General features: G+C 40.5%; 1 protein-coding gene across 4 annotated transcripts in view; it reads left to right on the forward strand.

Annotated features, from left to right (window-relative positions):
• PHIP (pleckstrin homology domain interacting protein) overlaps positions 1–26,397 on the forward strand; it is an 82,264-nt gene that overhangs the window by 6,913 nt on the left and 48,954 nt on the right. For all 4 annotated transcript variants that reach the window (XM_060752946.2, XM_060752947.2, XM_060752948.2 and 1 more), the window contains 3 exons: positions 9,872–10,022; positions 10,117–10,215; positions 22,133–22,293. In XM_060752946.2, coding sequence (XP_060608929.2) covers positions 9,872–10,022; positions 10,117–10,215; positions 22,133–22,293 — 411 coding nt within the window. The remainder of the gene's footprint in view (positions 1–9,871; positions 10,023–10,116; positions 10,216–22,132; positions 22,294–26,397) is intronic.

The raw sequence follows: 26,397 nt of genomic DNA on the forward strand, positions 1-26,397 counted from the left end.
TTCCTTTGTGTGGTAGCTTTGATTGTGTAATAAGGATCCTAGGATGTTGTCTTCAGCTGTGACCTTTCCCAGGGCTAGTGTCTTAGTTCAGTTGCTCAGAGCTGCATAGCACAGTGATATTCAAAGTCATCCCTGACTATTTGCAACTGCCCCCTGAAGAACTTATAGAAAACAAATGATTGTAGGCTGTTGGCACAAATATGACATTGATCTATTGGCATGTTGCGGGGTGGATTGCTGGTTCTCACATTAGATACGTAAAGAAGTACTCATATAGTACAATTAATATATAATTCTGCATGTGGATATTTATGCTATGCATCCCAAGTCCTGTTGGATAATAGCAGTCATGATTTAGGATGTGTCATAATCCATTAAAAATACAATATTTCAGCAATGTAGAAACAAGTAGAAGAGATAAAGGATCAGGACATGGAGTATTGAAAAAAAATGAAGAAAGCAAAGCTGATGTTGCTAGGTCTCAAGTATTATATGGACACTATTGTATCCATAACATTGTACCCATAATATTGTACTTTGATAGACATCTTAGTAGTTTGTGTTTATTTTTGTTTACTTGCGTGCTTGTATTTACTAATTATTTAGTGTTGTAGTAGGGGCTCAAAATAACAAATTCTTACTACAAATGCTTGCATACATATGCCCATGAAAGAGATTCTTATTTTCAACTGACAGGCAAATCTTGGACTAAAGGAAATCAGTTCAATTGAAAGTAGCATTCCAAGTCCAGTCTCGCATTTGAAGATCTGCCAAATTGATCAATGGGTTGCACAAGCAGCAGATATATTCACTGGATGACATCTTTAACCTCATGTTAGACCCAAAGTGTGATGTGACATTTCTTTTCCTCCTTTACTCTAAGCAAATTCCTGGGCCCATGAATCTTTTTGCATGTTCAGTTTCAATCCATAGCTTAGTGAGTAGAGTGCATGTAACCACTTCATGAGATGTTTACCCGTTTTTGTTGTAATTATGTATTTTATCATTTGGTTTAACCACTTTTAATTTGTCTACTTTAGACTTTTAAAATTCTTTCATATTCTTTTAAAATCACCCGTTTGTTCTTTTAGGTTTAAGCTTTATTCCATGTCAAACTAAGATCTTTAGACAGAGGGCAGATTATATTGTAAGCATTTTAATAAATAAATGAATAGAATTGCCAAGGGTGTCATGACTTTTGACTATCTGCTCATGTAGATTTTTATCCCTTTTTGGTTGATTTTTCTTCAGTTGATAAGAGCGCTTGGCTCCTTTTTGAGGTACTTAAAGATCAGTACTGGCTTTGGGTAGAAAAATTGTTATTCTGATTGTTGCTTTTATTTCCAATTGGAAGTTTTTCTGGTGTTTATATTAATTTTTCTTTATGAAACAATTTTAGCTTTTTATATTTACTTATAATGCAGTCATCTCTGTGTTTGCTGTGGGTAAGGGTGCAGGACTCCCCTGAGAGTGCAAACACTGGGAATAGACACTGTTGTTACCTGAGAATCTAAAGGTCCACTGGTGTGACTCTATGGTCAACTTCTGCTGGAGGTTGAGGACTTTGAAATACCTAGGGAAATTACACTAACTAAAGCTGTTAAAGTTAAATCAAATGTAGAGGGATAGTTTTTCTTGTCTCATAGCGGTAATTGTTTATATAGCCGTATCAGGTTGTATTTGTAGAGTTGCGTACCTGTTAGCTATAGATGCAGTTTAGCATTGTCCGTGGCTGCAAGATCAAAGGGTAGAACAAAACACTGGTCAAATCCCAACCAGTTTGTCTTCCATCCAACCAGTGTTTCTTGACTAGAACTCAGATATGGCTGTATATTGTTGACTTTATGTGCCTCCCAAGTAATTTCTAACTTACAGCAGCTCTAATGCCACACTATCACAGGGTTTTGCCCATACCTTCCACTGAGGTTGAGAGTATGACTCAGTGCGGATGCCTGTCCCACCAGGGATTTGAATTCTAGTCTGTCAGAGTCTTATTCCAACACTCAAACCACAACACCACACTGGTTCTCAGAACTGGCAAAATACCTTTGATTATTTCTTGCCTAATAAAAGTATATGAAGTTTGTGTGTTGTTATAAGTTGACAGGCACACAGATAGTATTACAGCCTGCTGCCGGCACTAGGATTTGGTTATGTTTTAGCATATGAGTAATTGTAATACTATATGTTTTCAGAGCAGAAGTTTTATAAGTTGCCTGTGATTCTTCATTTCAACTAGTAGTGGAGTTATACTTGAGCCTCATGTAGATTCTGTTATTAAACAAATAGTTCTGGTACTTCCCATTCATTTCAGTGGAGAACACATCTAATTATACAGTTTTTGGGGGCAATATCATTTGTTCTTTAAAAGTAAGGTTTCACTCGTGCAGTGGAGGTCCTATAAATAATTACTAGACTGGAAACTAATTTTTATGACTGCCAATTATCACAAAGAGCATGCTAGATTTTGGATCACCGATCAGAACGTCCAGAGACATGTACAGTTTTCTTTCTCTATTATATAGGAAATAATCAACTGCCTAAAATAGATAGTTTAGATGTATTGATTTAAGCTAGAGCTACATTGTGTCACGTGTTTTTGCCTATATGTTTTTAGTTTTAAAACAAAGGAATCCTGCAGCACTTTAGAAATTTAAATTGGGAAAGGGTCATTTTTAGCATAACGTTTTCTGGACACTGTTTATGGAAATTTGACCAGGTCTTCTTTCCAGTTAGTGTGAAAGATATTCCTAACTGTCTTTGAATAGTAGTGGATACTTTAATGTCTTTGATTGTGATTGGGACTTGTTACATTTTAGTATGTAGCACTGTTCCGCTTCCTATAAATAACTCACACAATCTTTAATGGTGTGAATAGTCAGGGAAATAAGCGTGAGAATACTTCTATTTTTTCTACTGAAGGCAAGAAAACAATGTTATACTTAGTTTCTCTTGCTGATGTGTCATAGTGGAGTGAGAGATGCTCCCTAAACGTTCTTCAAAAAGTATATATTTAGAAATGTTTAGATAGGATAAAATTCAGATATTTTATCAGTCAGCAGTGGTATATGATTATATTCTGATGTGGTCCTGGGTTCCATGTAAGATGCTGATACTGACTTTTGAAGTTGAGTTCAAATTGGAAAATGTACAGCCCTTTCCCTATGGCAATCTTCTTGCCCTCCTTGTTTGTCAAAACAGGTTCGCTTGCAATATCAATTACATCATACCTGTTCATTTATTATGAGCATCTCTTCCTAGAGGTAGCACATTTCTGTTTTATCCTTCCTCTTCTGGGGACATCCTTTCTTTGAAACTAAGGAATGTTTTCTTTTTCCTTGCAATCTGGAAGAGCTGTAGAATGGAACAATTGTAGAATTACAAGTTAGACTACTAACATAATGTTGCAGTGTGTAGTACCTATGTTGAGGGTTTCAGAAGCTCAGTTTCATGTTTTTTCCCAACCCGGCCAATTTTCTGGGTTTCCCCCATCCATCAGTAAACCAGCATTCTCTGCCTACTCAGTAAGGTCAGAACTAATTGGAATTGGGTTGTGTTTTTGTTCTTTACCCCCATTCAACTCTCTCTTTCAAATTGTATTGTACTTTATCAAAACATGGTGTTTCCTTGGCAGCTTGATACTTCCTTGTGCACTAGTGTAACCATTTTCACAACAAAAGGATTGTCCCTTGGAGAACTGAGATTGTTTGATATATATTATGATTCCCCAGAAGGGAGAAAACCAGGGATCCCAGTTTTGGGTTTATAGTCTTTCATTATTGTAGTAATGAACTTGAGGTTTCATTAAAATAACTGAAGAAATACTTTATTTACTGCGTATATATAGTTAATTAATACTTTGATTCTTTGTTACTTATTGCCTTTGCTTTAGTAGCGGCTTCCTTGTGATTGCTTTCAGATTTCAACATAGTTCTTAGCTTGTACTGCTTTTATTGCTTTCCATGGTTATGTTAAGAGATCGTAATAAATTATGGTATACTTCATTATTGGCATGGGTTATGAAGCTGGCTTGTTTCAACAAAGCATTATTTAGCATTTTAATATTATGTTTGCGGGGATGACAGCTTTCTTCAAATCACAGTCCTTGTGCTGCATGCAAAACTGCTTCCAAACCTTGCAAGATCCAGGAAATGGCAACTGTGGAAATCCTGGTGTAGGATCAGGACTATTGAAGAACATGCATTGGGATCTATGGACATTATTTGCTACTATATCACATCTCCTAGAAGTGTTTGATCTTTGAAGTGAACCTTGATTGAGAAACCCAGAATTAAAATAATCAGCTGTTTTTGTCTGAAAATCCATTGTAGTTTTTTTTATCAGTTGCAGTCATTCTATCATTTGTAATGTAATTTCTTATCTTGGAGAGATAATATCTAACTGGAATCTTAGGGAAGGAGTATAAATCCCAGAATGCTTTTGGTAACTGCTACAACCTGTCTTGTATGGGGTCTTTCTAGAAACCACATTGCCTCTCTAGAATTCCTTTCTTATTGTGTGAACACTTGACTACTGAGCTCCTCCTAAAGCAAACTAAATTTATGTTTCAAAAGAGGTTTTAGATAAATAAGGCATTTTGCATTTAGTTGTAATGTAATAACAATTCTGTTTGCAAGACTTAAATAAACGGTCAAAATACAGTTGTGTGACAATGTCACACTTTCACATCAAGTCTCTGTAGTTGTAGATTGAAGGTCTAGGAACACAGTTATTTTAAAAAATCCCTTTGAACCAGAAAAAATTGTGGTGGTTTTAGAGGAGGTATTGCCGAATATATATTCTTTTATAATGATTAATAATAATGATTTATAATAATTAATAATAAATTATTTAACACAAGGTGCTTATTTAACTAATCCACCAAAATTATTTCTAAAAAACTATTGGGAAAGCTTCTATGTACAGTGGTTTACTGCAATATCAGATCATTGCAGTTATAGCTGTTACTTTCCTTTCCTTAGGCTATGTATTAAAGTAGGAAAATAGTAAGAGAAGGATGTTAAGGTAGAGAAAAACAGTAATCAGTTGTTTAGAAAGCGAACATGTGTCAAAAAGCTAAAAAATATTTTGAAGATTGTGTGGTAGGTGCAGGGAAAAATACTTCATCGTCAAACTCATTGAGAATCTTTCATTGCTTCTAAAGCTGGGCAAAGAAAACACCTCTGTTCTCTTGGCTCCAGTGGCTGCTTTTTTATGGAGAGACATGGTGGGTAACCCACACATTTGTTTTAGGTAAACATCAGGAGAGTAGCATGAAGGATAACGCTATAACACCATTGTTGCAGCTTATCACAGTTTCTTAGCGATGAGGCTGCATTTCTTTTATGGAACAGATTACCTAAAAAAGTGAAATGACCTGGGTCTTTCTGGAAGACATACTGTCTTACTTTTATATCATTTTTCTGTACTGGGTACATGTGAAAATTGTTATTATTCATTAAGAGGGAGAATCCAAAACATTTCTATAGACTTCTATCCAAATCTCTACTGAACCATGAAAATCATAAAGTAGGAATACCAAGTGTCCCTGAAGCTGCTGCTTATTGTCAGGCTGGTAAATGAAAAAACAAAAAAACAAACAAAAACGAAACAAAACCAGCAATGATCCAGGGCCTGAGCATACTAGCCTGACATGTATTACAGAGGCTGTCTGAATGAAGTTTCTGCTGTGAAGGGCAGGCGGGGGAGTTGCACTGCTCTATCTTCATGAATTGTCTAAGTTATTCTCAATTTTAGTGTTGGAATTCCCCTGGATGATTAAATACTCTTTATCTCTCCGGGGGGACTCATAGTGGATTACAGTACACATATAAGGCAAACCTTCAATGCTTATTTACACGAACAATGATGTACAATATACAGATAAGGTAAAAAGGCCTTCTCCTTTTTTCCATCTCTGGCATCTGGAGGCGATGCTCAACTTCTGGCCATGGGCAGGTGCTGTTGTTCCATTTTCCATGCTGAAGGAGCCTTGCTGTCTGTAGACATCTTCAACCTTTTTGCCGGGATGTTGGGGTACGCTTTTACCTTCCCAGCGAACGGTATCTATTGAGCTACTCGCATTTCATGCTTTCGAATTGCTAGGTTGACAGAAGCTAGGACTGACAATCAGGAGCTCACTCTGACTCGCGGCTTTGAACTGTTGACCTTCTGGTCAGCAGCCTTTCCTGCAGCTGGCTGCTTTAACCACTTTGCTACTGTGGCTCTAGTTGTCTTGGGAGTCCCATTAACTTCTTGTACTAGCAGAGTTTATCATTCATTCTGTGGCTGTTCTTTTAGGATTGAATCAGGATTTCATGTCCTCTATGATAACTTTGTATCTGTCCCAAGTAGTATATGATGCCAGAGGACTCATTGAGTTAGTTTTCTGTGTTGGCAACATGATGGCAGTAGAATGTTTCATTGTTCTAGTTTTGTGGGCAGATCACTAAATGGCACACTTATACTTAGAACCTCTGAAGGGATGTGGGTACTTTTAAATATGTTGTCTGTCCCAGGAAATCTGTGAACCTGGATAAATTCCTTATGCCTCTTGGAAGAATTTCTTCTTGTCTTGGCAGCTGATTATCTTGAAATCCTTTTTTTCTGAATTAGGGAAATGGTTAGGAAGCGGAACACAAATTATTCCTGAGTGTCTATTCCTAGTTTGCAAGGAATCTGGCAGCAGTGCAGTTAATGGAATGGAGATTAGAGCATTGATGATGGAAAATGTGGAGCAGGTACAACTGCATACAAATTCTTTAAACTCAGCAGTTTATGTCAGCAAGTTCCTCTCAAATAAGCTGGAGCAAGTAGAAGAGCTGGCAGAAAAAAAGGCTGTACTCCAGGGGGAGGGGGGATCTTTGTTATCCTTTGGGGTTTGTTTTTCATACATATCATACAGATCCTTTAAAGATGCCAACCACACATGCAGGCAAAATGTCAGGAGAAAATGCTGCTAGAACACGGTCATACAGCCTGGAAACCACATATCACCTCAGTCATTCATGTTGTGAAAGCCTTCAACAAGACATCTTTTATGGGGGACAATCCATATTAAAATAATATGATTACAATTGATTTTGTGTTTATAAGCATTTGGTGTTTTTGTAATTGGGTTTCTAAACATTTGATAGCTGGGAAGAAAAACTGCAAAATTTCTCTTCTTACCAAGATGTTATAAAGAACTAGCGGTCCCCTGCCACGTGTTGCTGTGGCCCAGTCTGGTGATCTGGAAAATAAAGTAATGAGAAAGTGTTGGTTTCTAATATATGTAATGTCTTTATGCTTGTGGGTAAACAGTATTTCTTGCTGTTTCTTTGTCAGTGTTGATGTCTGGTTTGCCTACTCTGGAACATGCAACATATTGTCCTTCTTTAGGGGTCCCTTTCAGATCTTTGATACTGCATCTGTCATATACATATGTGTGTGTGTGTGTGTGTGAATGGCTGGATAGCCCTTTGTCAGGAGGTCTTTGATTATGTTTTCTTGCTTTGGTGAAGGGAATTGGACTGGGTGGCCTTAAAGCAGCATTTCTCAACCTGGGGTTTGGGACCCCTGAGGGGGTTGTGAGGAGGTGTCAGAACGGTTGCTAAAGACCACAAAGAACACAGTATTTCTGTTGGTCATGAGGGTTCTGTGTGGGAAGTTTGCCCCAATTCTGTCATTGGTGAGCTTCAGAATGTTCCTTGATTGTAGATGAACTATAAATCCCAGTAACTACAACTCCCAAATGTCAAGGTCTATTTCCCCCAAACTCCATATGTGTTTATATTTGGGCATATTGAGTATTCCTGCCAAGTTTGGTCCAGATCCATCATTGAGTCCACAGTGCTCTCTAGATGTAGGTGAATTACAACTCCAAAACTGAAGGTCAATGCCCACCAAACCCTTCTAGTGTTTTCTGTTGGTCAGGGGAGTCCTGTGTGCCAAGTTTGGTTCAATTCCATCGTTGCTGGAGTCCAGAATGCTCTTTGATTATAGGTGAACTATAAATCCTAGCAATTACAACTCCCAAATGACAAAATCTTTTTTTTTTTTTAGTGATGGTCACTCCTTGTGTTGTGAGACGTTTTGTTGCCAAATTTGGTGTGATTTCGTTCATTGGTTCTTTTGTTTTTAGGGTACTCATTACGCACAGAGCATTTATATATATATAGATACAGAACAGTTTCTGTACAACTAAATTTGAATGGATTGCCATTCTTACACGCTTGCAGCTCTTAGAGCCACAGGCAAACTAATTTTTGTGGGATTTTCTCAAATGGAAGACATAATTTTCCAGAAGTATGCAAGGCAGAAACAGTAAAGGAGAGAGATCCCTTCCTGCTTCTTTTGTTTTGTTAGATAAAGTCCAATGCTGGATACTACCCAAGGTTTCTAATGCTGTTACATAATGCTGAAATCTAAATAGGATCTTTTCTGACAGTAAAAGTTGCATTTTTGGGAGCTTAGTTTTTGCAACTTAACATACATAAAATATAGGAGCAAATTAATACCTGAGGTTGAAAAATAACTACTTCTGCATGAATGCTTAGACCAGTGGTTCTCAACCTGGGGTCCCCAGATGTTTTTGGCCTACAACTCCCAGAAATCCCAGCCAGTTTTCCAGCTGTTAGGATTTCTGGGAGTTGAAGGCCAAAAACATCTGGGGACCCCAGGTTGAGAACCACTGGCTTAGACAGATGTTTGTTGGAATTACATAGTGTTGTAAAGCTCATGGCAACTCTATGCATTTACTTATATGAGAATAGTGGATTGGCTTTAGGTTTAAGCATAATTTAAGCAGACCCACTGAAATCAGTGGGACAAGTTAATCATTTCTAATGTTTTCATCATTTCCACATTTTCCTGTAAGCTCATAATTTTACAGTTTTAAAAATATCTAAATGATAGAATCTATCATTCTTACAATAGATTAGAACCTTCACAAGGATAACAGAATGGGAACAGTTCAAGTGCTTGTGATCAGTTTCTACACCTTGCATCATATGCATGCACAACATTTTCAATTTAAATTTATGCATGAGGCCAACTTATACATAAATATATAAGTTATGTAGAAAGCTAGCTTACTGCTATTTGGAGATTAGTTTACAGGAAGCAGAGCACTTATTTTGACTTTGTGTCTGCTTTGAACTCACTAGGTTGCTGCCTTAGCTTGGGATCCTTATCTGTGATATGAACCTATCTGGCAGAGTTGTTAGATGAATTACTGAGAAAATGAATAGGAAAAAAATGGACATTTTAGAACACCCAAGTAATAAGACTTCTCAATATTAATACTGAATTATTTTAGTCAGTTTGGATTCAAATATTGACATGTTTAGGAATTACCAAATGTTGAATCATGATTTTTGTTGGCCATGGTTTGTTGCTTAAGCCACAGATTTCATGGTACTTAGCCAAATGACCCATAGCTTGTCTGCTCCACTTCTGGTTTGTTTTTCTCTCTCGAATTGTCAATTGCTGTTTCCGAATAGGTAGCATGCCATGAGTGTTCTTAAAGAAACAGTAAACTAAGGATTAGATATAATTTATGACTGTCTAGCATCCATATCTTGTTAGCAGAGACAGATTCAAATAACACAAAAAGCCAAATGCCAATAAAGTATGCACTGAATTTGCCATAACATTTGAATGCTTTCACATTGGTTTTGATTCTCTTACTATTCAAATTATAATTTTTGTTACGTTGAGGCAGGGTTAAAATATTGTGTTATGGTTCTTTGGAGTGAAGGTGGAACTATCATTCTGAATTCCCCTCCCCCCATGTGTAAAATGTTGCTAACTTTCTCAAAGTTGTTTTAATTGATTTTTCTTTAAAAATCATGGTTAAACATTGAATATTTCCCTTTTCATTTTTCAATAGGTAAAATATTATAGACATTTGGCACCTGATCACCTATTCCAGATATGCCATCGACTAGGACCACTTCTAGAACAAGAAATTCCACAGAGTGTTCCAGGAGTCCAAACATTGTTAGGAGCTGGAAGACAGTCTTTGCTTCGCACAAGCAAAAGTATGCCCATTATACAAAATGACTTGTATGTGAACTACATATATTTAGTTATCAAATATGTCTATACTTATATTTTTGTTTGATAATAAAACAGGCTGCAAGCATGTGGTGTGGAAAGGATCTGCTCTTGCTGCGTTGCACTGTGGAAGACCTCCAGAGTTGCCAATAAACTATGGCAATCCTGCTAGTATAGGTAAGAATATTATTACAGAAATGTGGATCATAGCATTTGTTCATAAATCTGTATTTAAAACCTGGATACTTCTATGAGTATTCGTAAGGTTCTTCCCCAGTGTCTTTGAAATAGCAGTACTGTTGTGTGAAAACTGCAAGAATTGTCCCCTTCCCACCATGGAATAGAAGATGTGAAAGAATTGGGATGATGGTGGTGGTGGTGGTGGTTTCTTGAATGCGTAAAAAGAGTCTAGAAAATAATTTGGCCATATACTAGCCTCCCTCCTCACTTTAACTATACTCCCTCCCTCCCTGATACCTTACTTATTATACCAGTTGGAAGAAGGTACCAGAACTTGATAACTTCTATGAGCACCTTGGACTTGATAAGTATATTTGTAGTATAGTAAATAGAGACCCCCCTTTCTGCCCTCTCACTTCCTTTTTCCTTTTAAAATTGTTATTAAATGGTTTATTGTTTTGTTTCCACTGAAGGGCAACAGCAGAGGATATGTATGGTTCTGGTACTCTAAATACATGTAGCTTTCTTTGAGCAGATTGTTCACATGAGCTTTCTGTGAAGACTTCTGCTGTTACCTTTCCAATCTTTTAAAACCTCTTTATATTTTTTTATTTACTTTATTTACTTATTTCAATAACATTTGTTCTTTTAAATTTCCCCTTCAACAAAATCACTGGAAATACGAATCTTTTGAAACAGAGACATTGTGTTTCCAGGTTGTATTCAACTGAAGTCCTAGACCTACATGGCAAGCTCTCCTGTCAGTTCTGTTTGGAAATTAGGTGTGTGTAGTGTGTGGCAAGGGGAAATTAGCATGGAAAAATTATTTATCTCTGCAGACTTATACTATGGATTTGAACTCCATGTTATGGGCTACTTATAAAGCTCTAAATAACTTAGTATTTTAAGAATTGCCTGTTCCATTCAGTACGAGGATCTTGGGAGCAGCTTCTTTAGAATCCAAGCTTTGTTAATGAATGTGGCTTAATATACATTGTTGTTTCAGCAAATTTAGTCATGGCTTTCCAAGTCTCCAGGCATTCTGAAATAAAATTCATGGAACACAAATAGGAATATGTGTATTGGTTGTGCCATCTTCCCTCTTTCTCCCAGATATTTCTAGAAATCTTCTAAGTTCAGCTTTGCCGAACTGCAGAACACAAAATGCCTTTTATTCTTCGTGTCCTCCGTAAAATGCGCACCTATGGGTTTTCCTGTGTGCCTGCGCAGCAATCTGGACATTCTAGAGATTTAATGAATATTTAAATGATTTTTTAAATGCAATATAGGCTCCGCCCATCCCCCGCCCCTTCTCTCTTGCGTTACTGGACTTTGGACTTGTTATTTCGGCTACCTACCTTCTCCAATCCTGACCACGGACCGACTGACGATTCTTCCAGACAGGCTAGAATGTCTTCCCTCTATTTTAAAAATTGCTCAGCTTGCGGAGTTAACCTCCCAGAAGCTGATAGGCATTCTAGATGCCTTCTTTTCTTAGGAGAGTCTCATAACTTGCAAACCTGTGAAATATGCCTGAGCTTCACCACCAGAGCTCGAAAAGGCAGAGAAGCGAGACTAAAAGCCCTCTTATACGAGCGCGCTTTAGCTCCCCAGCAGGTTCCCGCCCCCAAACAATCCTCCCCTTTACAACTCTCCTCTCAGCCTCCCTCCCCACGTGCTGGGGATAGGCGTAACTCCCCCTCGGTGAGCACTTCCCCAGCGGAGCCGCCGAAAAAGAAACAAAAAACTTCCAAACAGACCGCGAGGTCTAAATCTAAAGAAAAGCCAAATAAACAAAAAAAGGGACGGCAACTCACTGGCGATGAGCCCTTGAGCCCTCCCACGCTGGAACCGGCTCTCCAAATTCACGACTCCACGCTCCAACTTCAGGAGCCGCTGCCTTCCCTGCTTGAGATGGAGGATCCCCCTCACCTCCCCCCGCTTGAGCTCCTGGATCCACATAGTATGCTGGAACCGCGCTCCGCAGTTGATCCCTCAGTCTCTCCTCCTCCTCTTCCTCCCTCTCAGTCCCCCCCACCTCCTTCCCCGGAACCGCCGGAATCTCCGGTACCGCGGGAGACTCCGCCTCCCGCGCAACCCAGGCCTCTGACGCAGCCCGCCCGGCAGTGCCCCCGCTCTCCTTCTACTCAGCCAGAAGACTATCCAACTCCCTCCCCCCACCCTAAAAGGACCCGCTCCTTTTCCCCAGACCAATACTACCCTTACCAAGACTTCCCTTACTATCTATACCCTCCTCCTCCACCTTACCCTATGTACCCTTATTTCTACCCTCCTCCTCCTGAACATGCTAGAGGATTCAATGCCCCCCACCCACCCGATCCCAGGTACCCGCAACCACCGCGTGCACCACCCACTGCTACACTCTCTCAGCCTCCTCAACAACATATTGATCCAAATCCCCAACCATCCCCCTTGGATCCAACTCCTCTGCCTCAAACAGACTCAGAAACCATTGACCTAGAATCTACTGATGATACTCCTATTCCTCAGGACCCCCATCCAGACCCTGACCCCTCTCCTCAACAATTAGAGGACTTCAAAAAATTCTCAGCCCTCTTAATTCGACTCTCCAGAGCTCTGAATCTCTCTACTCCTGAGCCAACAGATACAGTTTCAGACCCCTGTTTTACATCAGTTGAACAACAAGTACCAGCATCCACTGTGTTGCCAACCCTACCATACTTAAGATCCTTAAAAATACAGGAGTGGCCCCAGCTATGGTTCCAGCAACTCCTAAAAGGGCAGAAAACTTGTACCGTATTGATCTTTCAACAGCTTCATGGCTTTCCAAAATGCCAAAAGCAAACTCTGTAGTAACTGATGCTCAACCTAAACCGGTGCAAAGAAACCAATCTTCCCCCTCTGACAAAGAAGGGAGAAAATTGGACGCCATGGCAAGAAAATTTTATTCCTCAGCGTGCCTTTTCGCACGGATGGCTCATTATGGAGTTTACATGAGTGTCTATCAGATGTTCTTATGGGACAAAATTTCCCCTTACTTGGATCTCTTGCCTCCATCAGACCAACCTTTGGCTAAAGCATTTAAACAAGAAGCTTTGCTCCTATCACGTCTCCAAAAAGACGTGGCAAAAAAATACAGCTGACGCCTCAGGCAAGCTTATTGCAGGCTCAGTAGCTTTACGCAGGCATGCGTGGCTCAGGGCTGCCATCCTTTCACAGTCCCAGAGAACCCTTATCGAGGACCTCCCTATGGATGAAGCAGGATTGTTTAATCCTGAAACGGACTCACAACTTGAACACTCTCACAAGATGAAACAAACAGTCTATAAGTATGACCAACAACCTTATACTTACCAGCGTCAACGTTGGGGCCCTTACTACTATCGCCCCCAGTACTACAATAGACCCTTCAACACCTCCTACTATAGAGGACGACAGAGACCATATGCTTCTTCTACAACTCCAAGACGCCCCCAACTTTCCTCTAGAGGTCAGTACCGTGGTACCAGACCCTCAAACAACAACAAACGCCGTTTTTAGCACGACCTCCCCTTCCATCCCCCCCCCTCTCACCACCACCCAACATCTCACTTATTTAGACAGACTTCATCACTTTCTGCCAGCTTGGGAATCTATCACTACAGACACCTGGGTGCTAGATATCATCGACAGGGAATACGCAATAGAATTTGACACCTACCCCCCAGTAGGACATGTCCTCCTCACTGAGCCCTCCCACACCATCTGGGAAGAAGTAAACTCTCTACTCCACAAGGGAGCTATTTCTCCCACCCCCTGCCAAGAAGCTAACTCCTGCTTCTTCTCCCGCTACTTTTTGATAGACAAAAGGGATGGGGGCCTACGCCCCATTCTCGATCTCCGTAAACTCAACACTTTCATCACTCCACGCAAATTCCGCATGGTCACTCTCCCTAACATACTCCCTTTCATCCCAAAGGGAGCATGGCTGGCAACGGTGGACTTGAGGGATGCCTACTTCCACATCTCAATTAGACAGTCACATCGTAGATTCCTCACCTTTGCAATACAACACAAATTCTTCTCGTTTACTTCCCTCCCTTTTGGCCTATCCACAGCCCCAAGGGTGTTTACAAAATGTATGGCGGTCATAGCCGCACATCTCCGCCAACAAGGCATAATGGTCTTTCCGTACCTGGATGACTGGTTATTGTGTTCTTCTTCCAAATCCCAGTTGAATAACGACACTCATTACACCTTATCTCTTTTACAGGACCTCGGTCTGGTCATAAACCAGGAAAAAAATCTCCTTCAACCCACACAGCGGATCCAGTTCATAGGAGCTATCATAGACTCTACGCTCCAGAGAGCCTTCCTTCCAGAAGACCGGTTCCTAAACCTCCAGCGAGCCATCTTCAACCTCCAACGGTCCCAACAAGCCTCAGCCTGGGCTATCCAATCTATCCTTGGCCACATCTCAAACGTCACACCTCACGCCCGTCTCAAGATGAGACCCCTCCAAAACTGGTTCATCAAGTCTTTCGATCCCCTCCACGACCCTCAGTCGCGGATCCTATACCCACCTCCCGATGTCCTTCAATCCCTCTCATGGTGGACAAATCGACACAATGTTCAATTGGGAATGCCATTCCATCAACCCCGTCCCTCCATGTCCCTAACGACAGTTGCCTCCAACACGGGTTGGGGCGCACACCTCAAGGGCTTCAGAGTCAGCGGCCATTGGTCCCATCAGGACCGCCGTTTTCACATCAATGCCTTCAAATTAATGGCAGTAGAGAAAGCCCTCCGGGCCTTTGTCTGCATCATATCCAACTGCATGATTCAAATTGTGACAGACAACACAGCAGTCAAATTTTACATCAACAAACAAGAGGGAACACGCTCACAAACACTCCTCACAATTTCAATGCGCATATGGGAGTGGTGCATTCAGAGGAATATTCTCCTCTCAGCCATACACCTCCCAGGACAAGACAACATTCTAGCCAACTCCCTCAGCAGGACGGCAAAAAACAACCACGAGTGGCACCTCCACTCAAACCAATTCAACTTCATCATATGCAAATGGGGCACGCCCAGAATAGACCTCTTTGCGTCACCTCTAAACAACCAGTGCCCACTCTATTGCACGAGACTCCACCCTCACGCATCCCAAGGTTGTTTCGGAGACGCGTTCCTTTTCCAGTGGTCCCCAGGTCTCCTATACATCTTCCCACCCCTTCCACTAATCTCCCCAGTCATAGCCAAAATAATTCAGGACAAGTCAGATTGTATCCTGATCACACCTTGGTGGCCCAGACAACACTGGTTTGCCTCTCTGCTTCAAATCTCCAACAAGGAGTTCCTCCATCTCAAGCAGACCCCAGACCTCCTCACTATAGAGAACGGTCTAGTGCTCCATCCAGACCTCCAATCCCTTCGCCTGACGGCATGGAGGATCAGACCACATTAAATCTATCTGAAGAGGTATCTCGTATACTTCTGGCAGCCCACAAACTGGCTACCAAAAAATCCTATGCCTATAAATGGTCCCTGTTTAAGTCATTTACTGAATCAGCTGGATGCGATCCATATTCAGCCCCTGTACCGGTGATACTGGACTTCCTGGTACACCTCTCCAACAAATGCTCTTCCCTGTCTTCGGTTAAATGTTACTTAGCAGCACTCTCCTCATACAGGAGATAACGGGGCTTGCCGTCCCTTTTTCAGAACTACTTTATTCAGTTGTTTCTTAAGGGTTATAAAAATACCCACCCCCCTTCCTCCCTCCCCTCCCCCCAGTGGAGCCTGGAGTTAGTGCTATCTCAATTTGAACCCATGGCCTCTAATGATATCTCCCACCTCTCGTGGAAGACGGCCTTCTTGGTGGCTGTCACTTCTGCTAGAAGAGTCAGTGAGCTCACGGCCCTTCGGTCGGACCCACCTTATATCAGATTCCATGATGATAAAGTTGTCCTCCGGACAGACGTTACTATAAAGAATTAAAGACTTATCGTGGCAGGGTGGACACCACAGATCCCACCTCTACCCTTAGAATTAGCGTGGAACAAAAGGCTGAGCCTGAGTGACCGATGCACTTGATAGTAGTAGCCGCCACCACCTCAGTAATATGGCCTGAGGAACCAAACAGGGTGTGAATGTATGCGAGGTAAATTTGGCTTAAGTATATTATAACTATGATGAGAGAATTAATTCTAAAAGAGGCGAAAGGATTGAGGTCCACTCTAATTAGCGATGGAACAATTAAGAGTTTATTTTGTATTAAAAATGAACAACTACTCGATGTAATGAGTGGTACAGTATCTTGTAGTAATCATAAAACTTTGGTTGCTGGAATCAAACACTTCACTCTGACATAAAAACTTTTATATCTGAGAATCTCTTTAAACCACTGTTCTACTATTAGACACAGTATTCCCTGGGATACAGACCCAAGACAAAAATGGCAATAAGGTATCTGTGAAACCTTTACAAGGCTCACTAAGGCACAGCCTTCCTTTACTAGTTCTTCTAACTCAGTAAAGCCCTGGCTTCATGCCTTCCCCTTATTCCAAAACCTTAGAGATTCCCTAAATGTTCTCTCACTTCTGTCAGCCCCTGCAGTAACTTCCACTTTCTAAAAATCCAACTCTCTCTCTCTAACTCTCAGACTCTTCTCCTCTCTGTCAGATAAGACAGTTCCTTTCCCTCCTTTCAGCTGACTCCACCCCTGATTGTTGCACCCAATCAGGAGTCAGGCTGACTCCTCCTCCTTCTCTATTCAACAACAAGGAGGCCAGCCACTGCCATGAAGGCTTCGGCCTAGCCAGCTAAAAGGTAGTTTTATTACAGTTACCTTCCTACCTAAGGTAGTTTCTCACTTCCATATGTCTCAAGACATCATTCTCCCGGCCTTTTTTCCTAACCCAACGTCTCAGTTGGAAATCACTCTCCACTCCCTGGATGTTAAAAGGGCCCTCTCCTTTTATCTACATAGGACTACTTCCTATAGGAAATCGCCCAAGCTCTTTTTAAAATATAGGAAAGACGTTCTGGGCCACCCTGTCACTTCTCAGGGGCTTGCCTCATGGATTGTCTCGGCGATCCACCTTGCTTACCAGTTGGCGGGAAAACAACCTCCGCCTCATCTGGTGGCTCATTCGACTCGCTCAGTTTCCACCTCCCAAGCCTTCTTACGAGGGGTGTCTTTGGAACAGATCTGCAGAGCAGCAACATGGTCCACGCCATTGACGTTTGCATCTCACTACAAGCTGGACATACTGTCAAAGCAAGATGCCGCTTTTGGCAGAGCTGTTCTTTTCTCCTGTGTGGCATGACCCACCTCCAGGTCAGTAGCTTGCTATTCACCCATAGGTGCGCATTTTACGGAGGACACGAAGAATAAATAAAGGTTGCTTACCTGTAACCGTATTTCTTCGAGTGTCCATCTGTAAAATTCGCACAACCCGCCCGTCCGCCCCACAGTCATGCCCCATATAGCTGCTATTTAGCGCTCGGGAACTACCGGCCAAGCCACGCCTCCGGCCCTTTATACCAGGGGGGCAGGGGATGGGCGGAGCCTATACTGCATTTAAAAATCATTTAAATATTCATTAAATCTCTAGAATGTCCGGATTGCTGTGCAGGTGCACAGGAAAACCCATAGGTGCGAATTTTACGGATGGACACTCGAAGAAATACGGTTACAGGTAAGCAACCTTTATTTCTTGTGGGGTCATCATCTTACCAATTTCTGATGCTAGGGGTTATTTGTGTGCAGGGAGAGGCATCTAAAGATAATAATTTGAAACTCTGCCCCATCTTTTCAGGTGCCAAGAGTTTCATTCGTGGGCGGTACATGGTTGTAGAGATATAGTGATTTCAAATAGGGTCCATCTTTTTGAAAAATCCTATATTTCACTCAGGTATGGAAAGAGTTGAATTTAGTAGGCCGGAGCACATAAACAGGCAAATTCCATTCAAAAAGTGTCAAAAATTGATTAAGCAATTAATTATAATATCGTTTTGTTATGACCTGAGTGTCATGCTAAGATACTAACAGTGTAGAGCTATGGGGTTTTTATATTTTACTTATTTATTTGTCAAAATACAAATACCAAATTTCCATCTTGCTTTCGCTGCTCAGTGTATTACAGTTTTTCCTTTTTTGAGACAGAAGGATAAACAATGATGTAATTACTTTTGATGTAGGCTATTTTTTTTAAAAAAAGTGGTACACTAGTTGGTAGGTATAGTATGTTAGTTTGCATAATGTTGAGAAGCAGGTATTTCAATAAAGCATAATTTGTCAAAAATGTGTAAGGTCTTGTTTTGACCTCTGATGAAAAGGCAATAGCAATTTAACATTACTATAAAACAAGGTGGGTAAAATAAAGGCCTCATGACACCCCCAGATTCTTGATATCTGGATCAAATTTAGCATACTACGATTAAGGTGCAAGTACTGGCATACTGTGCTTAGGATGACTAATATTCCCCTACAGCTTTTCAAAGGCTTTAAAGACATTGACTGAGATCCTGCATTGTCATACATAACTATGATGATGGAGATCTATCATTGTTATGTCTGACAATGTTGCCTTCTTAAAACCTGTGTCTTTCATGATGTCAGTGAGTCACTCAGATGGGTTTTGCACCAATTCTGTAGCCCATTCAGAACAACCTAAAGTTGAGCAGCTTTTGAGTAGTCTCCTTCCTCCAGTCTCTTACATGTGTGGCTTGGTGTGCTGCATTATTATCCTCAATTTCTTTTTGTCTGCTGCATAAGCAGCAGCATTCAGGACATTATACATGTTAGCTTTCACTTTGTCCTCGTGTAGCTTTTTCCTTTTTGGCTTCTGGATTATCTTTTTACTGTTCTTTATATGTTCCTTCTGTCTTTGGCCCCTAACAATTATGCTGCTTGTGAAGATAAAATAACTTGGTTAAACAGTTATCCCAAGTGTTTTTTCTGTCTCCAAACAAGTTCCAGGTCTCTTCCAGCTATTAAAAAATCCCCAAAACAGAGCTTGAAGAATAGAATTCCTTACTTCAGATTACATCCTTGGGATTCAACTTTGAATTAGCCAACAGTTTAGCATAGAACAAGACACTGGATATATCTTTGTAATTCTCCTCCATTGTCTTCGCATTGACATCATCCATCATCTTTGGCTATGACATCAAATTCTAACTTCGATTTCTAAGTCATTGTTATTATTACCAGGCCAATCAGTAGCAATAATATCTTCTTTGGTGTCTATACCAGGTGTGGGCAAACTTTTTATCTTGGATTGCCTTGTGGGCTAGGCTGGAAGGAGAGGTGGATGCTGGAAGGGGAGGGGCTGGAAGGGCTGAGGTGGGAGAGGGCGGGGCATGGTGTGGCCTAGGGGTGGGTGGGAAGAGACACACAGCATAGGCAAGAGCGTACTCACAACTACCAGGCTTCTCCCCTAGTTCTCGAGGTCTAGGGAAGGTGGGCCACCTTCCCAAGGCTCAGAGGAGAAGAAGAAACACACCGCTGGCAAGAGGGCCCTCACCAATGGTGTGTTCCCCCCCCCCCCAGCCCTCCCAGACTGGGGACACGGTGGGCCTCTTTGTCCACATGCTGAGAGGCAGTCCGAGGCAGGTGTGTGTGTGTGGGGGGGGGGGGGGGGAGTGGAGGTAAGAGGCCAAAGGACTGCATTTGGCTTGTGGGTCTAGGTTTGCCCATGCATGGTCTATACCAATAGAATCATAAATGTTGACACTGTTTTCCTTGACGTTGTATCCCCCAAGCAACACCTACTCCTGATCAATCAAATTTTCCTCAGTCAATAAAGGGCCATAAACACTCTTAAGTGCCAACCCTCAGAATTTTATATCATTCCAGAGAGGTTGTTGTCCAAGTTGTGTTTCCCTTCTTCTCTGAATGTACATCAAATGTCATTGCAATCAGTTTCCATAGAAGTTTCCTGTACCTTTATTCTGAGGGCTATCTTGCAACCTGGGTTTCTCATTGCCCTTGAGTTTCTTACTTTACTATCAATGGACCAATGAGCCCTAACTCCTATTTTGGAGAGAGTGGGGACTTACTTTGATCAAATGGGGTTCTTAGCATTGGTTCCTTTTATGAATATTAAATTTTAGAATAGACTGCCCACTCTCCCACCATGCACTTCATATGAAGGTACTAGATGGTCATGGCCTTGCCTTGCACTGCTCATCCAGTGACTGCTCCATTAATATCTTTCACCGGTTCTCCAGATTTGGTCACTACATGTCTCCGCCAATATTAGCCATATGCTCGGTTTCTGTGGTTGCTCATGGTTTGTTATTTTTTTGGGGGGGTGGGCCGGTGGGCATTCAGCTTTTGTGTTCCATTTGTCTTGAATATACTTGCTTTGGTGTTCCTTCACTATATGATTCATATAGTGAACAGCATGGTAAAAATTCCTTTTACCATTCTGTCCACTACTGTACCATTTTGCTCTATTAGTGTGCTACATTTGATTGCCTCTTCAGTACTGTTGTCAGTGTCAGGACCATTCGTGACACTTAGCATTTTATCTATTACAAATGTATCTGTTACACAGTATGCATCATCTTGCATGGGATTATGTCATATGTCTTCAGGGAATGACTGTGACTCATATTCAACATAGCCAGAGTTTCTAGCCCCCTTCTGATGTTGTCACCCAATTAGGAGGTGTTGATACCACCCTGTTGTCTCTAGCTAAAAACATTAGCCCATGTACAGATCAAAAGCTCCATATGACAAAGTTGTTCCATCACAACTTGAAGATATCTCCACAACCTATGTCAGAATGGTCTTCTAGCAAGGTGACACTAGGCAATTTATTATGCTTCTTTGAGGCCTTGTGGGATCTTGTTAGGAAATTGTGGAACAAACAAACATTTGTTCATATTGTGTATATCTAGCTAAATAGTGAATCTCTATCAAATTCGAGAGGAAGATGCACTTTCTTTTTTTCAACAACTTTCAAACATGACAGTAGTGGAGGTATCCAGACCCAGGAGGGGAGAAGACTTGATATTGTGAGCCATTGTATGCATTATTTTGTAGATTTGGCTGCAAGTATTAGTAACTATGAAGCATGTCTTTCTGCAGATCAGCAGCTGTTACGGGAGAAGTTAGTTCCCTGCCTTCCATACCTGCTAGAAGAATATAGAAAATTTTGCCGTATTGTTCCAATCTGAAATATACATGGTAGTTCAAGCATGGGCAAACTTATTAGGGCTGGGCTGGGAGGCGAGGAAGCTTACCGGGGTGACAAGTGGGTAGGGGAGGCTGTTATTTGGTGGAGTTTAACGTTAGAGCAGTATATTGCCTGAAACAAAACCTAAGCTTTGTCTGTGGTTCCTGAACTGTCTTCAGTGGAATCTTCACTTTACCTCAGGATAGTAAAAGAACCTTAGGGCTTTTTTGCAAAGGAAACTGTTAACATTGTACTGCCTCCTTCTCATTTCATTAAGAGTGTTAGACCTGTGTGGCTTTCACTTTTCAACATGAAATCTATTTAGTTGCTCACTACTGCTTCTCAGAATTAACTTTTGACTAGTGTGAATTATAGCTCTAATATATAGGTTTCTGAGAGGGTTTGTTATCTTTTGTGTTATGTGAACGCAACTGTTGTAGTTCGAATATGGTATTTTGTTGCCTTTAAGAGAATTTGGGAAGCTGAAATGTTTTCTTAGATTATGATGATGTGGTGTGTGTGTGTGTAAGAGAGTGAGTGAGTGCTTTGTAACTGTACATTGTGTGTTTATGCATGGCAGTGGGTTGGACTGGATGGCTCTTGTGGTCTTTTATGATTCTATGAAGAAAGATATTGCTCCAAGTTTTGTACAGAATTTTTTTGTATCCTTGCTAATAACTGATTTTTAAATTCTGTAGATCTATTTATAGACACAAATCTTCATGCAACATTAAATATATTTTTTCTTCCCATAGCTGAAACTCTCTTTTCAAGAAAAGTAAATGGAAAATACAGACTTGAACACTTAGTTCCAACCGCTGTTTATCAACATATGAAAATGCACAAGCGGATCCTGGGACACTTGTCTTCAGTATATTGCGTAACATTTGATCGAACAGGCAGACGAATATTCACTGTAAGTTCAAATTCATGAAAATGTTCAGTTATACCTTTGTATTATTAAAGAATATGTACTGCATAATTATGGCACTAAGAATATTGCAAGAGCTTAAACTGGCAGTGGTCCACCTAATTAAACACTCAAACATGTGTCTCATCATCTGCATTCTTTTTTTGGTGGGTCTGAAACTGTGGTTGTTAAATTCATGTGGGATCTCTGCAGCTGTGTTTCTAGAAAGAATTGTAATACATTCAGTTGTGGTACAGATCAGTCTCAGAGACTCTACTCCTTGGCAAGGAGAGGACAGGAAATACTCATATAGACACTTTTTCTGGCTATAAGTGGGGGGGGGGGATATCAGAATCAAGAAGTTTCATTCCTCTCTTATGAAATTCACCTAAGAAAGGGGGCTTCTTACTTTCATGCTATTGCTGCTTGCTCATACCTACATTGTTTTTACACTCTTATTTGTGCTTTTTTCTGCTAAGATAGAGGGACATTATGTATTTTTTGTTTGAGACTTTAGTTGTTTTTTCTTCTTCGGGGAGACTTTACTCAACGACTTTTGCCCATGGGAAAGCCTTTCTGCTATACTCTACAATGACATCTTTGAATTTGGCTTGCAGTTTCATTGCCTAGAAATGGCAATTCCTGGAGACTAATGAAAGGGAATGTTATGACCTTTATGGTTTTCTTCAGCTATATAGCTGTGTCCTTCGATATTTAATACAGCGATAACTGTTCAGATTCCTACTGGCGTGATTTCTGTGATATGTATTTGGGTTGCAGTCAGTTTAGTCTTCCAAAATAAAGAGGCTCTTTACATTTGGAGTAGGAAGAAAGTTGATCAGGGTCTATTGAGTGATAAATTATCAGATGGAGATTGGGAAACATTTCTGACTGCCACTTATTCAGTGAACAGGAAATAGAAGTACCTGTGTGTGTGTGTGCACACCTCTATGGTTCCCGTTGACTTATTTACTTAGGCAAAGAATTTTCAAAGGTACATAAATTATGTAGCTGAAAACAAAGTTTATTGAGGAAGAGTAGAGTTTTATTTTTCTTGAAGATATTCTAACAAAGCTTATTCCCATTCTGCAGATTTACAGTTCTCTGCTTGGATTGGTTGTTTGGATCTAATGGTTATAGTAAACAATAATATATAAAATGTTTAAAAAGAACACCCAAGAAATCTAAAGTCTGTCCACTCCTGCTTCGCATTACCAGATGACTTATTGCTGTTGTTTGCCTTCATATTGTTTCCAAATTATGGTGACCCTCAAGCTACTCTATCACGGGGTTCTTTGCAAGATTTGTTTTCAGGACTTTGCCTTTGCCTTCTTATTGTGACTTCCTCAAGATTACCCAGTGGGCTTCCATGGATGAGTGCAGATCAACACCACAGTCTCGAGAGCAATAGCCCATTGCTGAAACCACTACACCACGCTGGTTCTGTAGAGTCCTGAAAATAAGAAGTGTTTCATGGCCTGCTAAAACACTTCTTATTTTCTGAAGGACAGCAGCTAAAATAACTCCTTTTGCAGAAATAAGCATTTGCTTCTGTCTGACTTGTTGGCATCTATCTGCCTTTACTGACCCATGAAATTATCCATTTGAAACAGTTATGAGTTCTACCACTGTGGGAACTGAAACCTGCTATCTACATGAGAGGATCTAGGGAAAGAGCACAACTCATTCTATTCTTATAAACTTTCACAAAAAGAGAAGGCACATTCATCTGGCTTCTCTTCTTCTAAGTAACAGATAATAGTTTGGGAATTATACTTGTGCGATTTAGCAGTACTGGGTAAGAAAAAAAAACAGTTTATACGATTGAGAAGCACTGCATGTTTTATTCTATACTTATGGTCAGAATAATATATATATATATATATATATATATATATCACACACACACACACACACACACACAGCCATTTTCTGTAGTGTTATGTGGATTGCCTTGGATGTGCATTAATGATAGAACTCTAAAGTAGAGTTAAAGCAGAGGGATTGAAATTCTGATGTGCAGATTCTCTTGTGCTTGTTGAGAGAGAGAGATATGAAGCAATTCGAGGTATAATGCTTTGCTTTACTCAGATTAGTTTTAAGGCTATAGAGTGAAAAACTAAGTTACTGTAAGCCTGTCGCCACGAGTGGATGCCTGCCTGGATGGAATTTTTTACATCTATACCAGGGGCCCTCAAACTTTTAAACAGAGGGCCAGATCACAATCCCTCAAACTGTTGGAGGCCGGATTATAATTTGAAAAAAGCATGAATGACTTCCTATGCACACTGAACATATCTTATTTGTAGTGCATAAAAAAAAACACTTAAAAACAATACAATAATTAAAATTAAGAACAATTTTAACAAATATAAATTTATTCGTATTTCAGTGGGAAGTGTGGGCTGATGAGATAGGATTGCTGTTGTTGTTGTGTGCTTTCAAGTCATTTCAGGTTTTGGTTGACCCTGAGCGAGGGTCAGGTAAATGACCTTGGAGAGCAGTATCTGGCCCCCGGGCCTTAGTTTGAGAACCTGTGATATATACAGTAGGATGGCAAATTGCCTCAGGCCTGGGAAGCCATGATCCTGTAGGACCTGGGAGGATCACATTGTACCTAACCCCCCAATTTTTGGAAAAAAATAAGTAATTCAGAAAAGCTTTTCTGTTGTTCTTTCCAGGGGCTATGATTGTGTATTTCATTATGCTTTCAAGGCTGTCTGGCCTGTTTTAGGACCAACAGTGGCTTTAAGTTTTCTTTAGTGATGGCGGGGGGGGGGGGGGGGGCACATTCAATTTAAAGGTGCCTCAGCCCCATGTAGTGAAATTTCTCCCAATATCCTTGAACACACTAAGGTGGTTTGCCAGAACTATCTTGTTTCATTACATTTTACAGAGACCAGTATCTCACCCTTGGAGTTGTTGGTCCATAGAGAAGCTACCTGTCTATGCCCACATTCCTTCTGCAGTAGTGAAGTTTCTTTCAGAGCTAGTTGATTTTTATCACAGATTGGGGGAAGGAGTTGTGGGATATATTGAGTTCGGATTACTAAAAATAGTTTACTAATTTATTCCAATTAATTAAATTATGAATTAAGTTGAGAATTTGCCAATAAAAGGGGCAGTTTAATTAAATTCATTTTTATCTTACTTGATTTGAGCTAGATATTCAGCATTAATGTTTCTCGGATTTTCTCAAGATCTGATATATTTGAGCCCCAGTGAGAAAGATCCAATAAGTATTATGTCATCCAGTTAGTTCTTTATCCAAACTCTACTGCTAGTTGATTTCTGCTCTAGACTGACCCCACAGTAAGTAGCCAGTGTAGATGAATGCTCAGTCACGAGTCATCAGGGCAGTTTGAAATCAGGTGGCTCTCTTAGCATTTCTGTATATAAGTTCTGCATTGAGAACTGCAGAGAGGCTCAGAGAAAGAAAGAATGAACTAGACGAAGTAGAATAATAAGGAAGTTAGAAGAGAAGGAAAAAGGTAAAGCAAGACAAGGATTTCTAATGGTTTGTGTGAGAAATTGATTTTTCAAAAAAGTATGAAGCTCCTTACTTCAAAATCACAGAAAAGCGGTGAGGGATAATATTATGGTTGGATTTTCCAGCTTTGTTCAGATAAGGCTTTTAGTGCAATCATGCAATGACAGTTAAGGTACAAATTTAAAATGTACTTAATTGATAAAAATGTTCTTCCTTTGAATATAATGCCATTGGATTTATTTTTGAAGGTTATTTAGTTAGTGTGTATTTACATTTCCCATTCAACATTGATTTCTAATGAGGCATCTGATGGTGGAAATGATTCCACCAGCAGAAGGAGGCACACATTGCTTTCCCCACTGTAATCCCTTAGAGAGAAGCTAGGAAACCATCAGGAGCTGATTTTTGGAAGCTGCTGAAAGGTTCAGAGGTTTTGGATGGAAGGGGGAATGTGAGAGAGACTTTAAGCTGCAGCAAAAGCATGAGGAATACTGGTAATTGCAATGGAATGTGCTTGTTTTCCTCTCTGATGAATAAAAGCAAGTGCTTAAAGTTGCTTTATTATATGTTTCACCAGTAGGGATAAAGCTACTTTTTCCTTGGTAGAATACTATTTGTAC

Source organism: Anolis sagrei, chromosome 1 (assembly GCF_037176765.1).
Source record: "Anolis sagrei isolate rAnoSag1 chromosome 1, rAnoSag1.mat, whole genome shotgun sequence".
NCBI lineage: Eukaryota > Metazoa > Chordata > Lepidosauria > Squamata > Dactyloidae > Anolis > Anolis sagrei.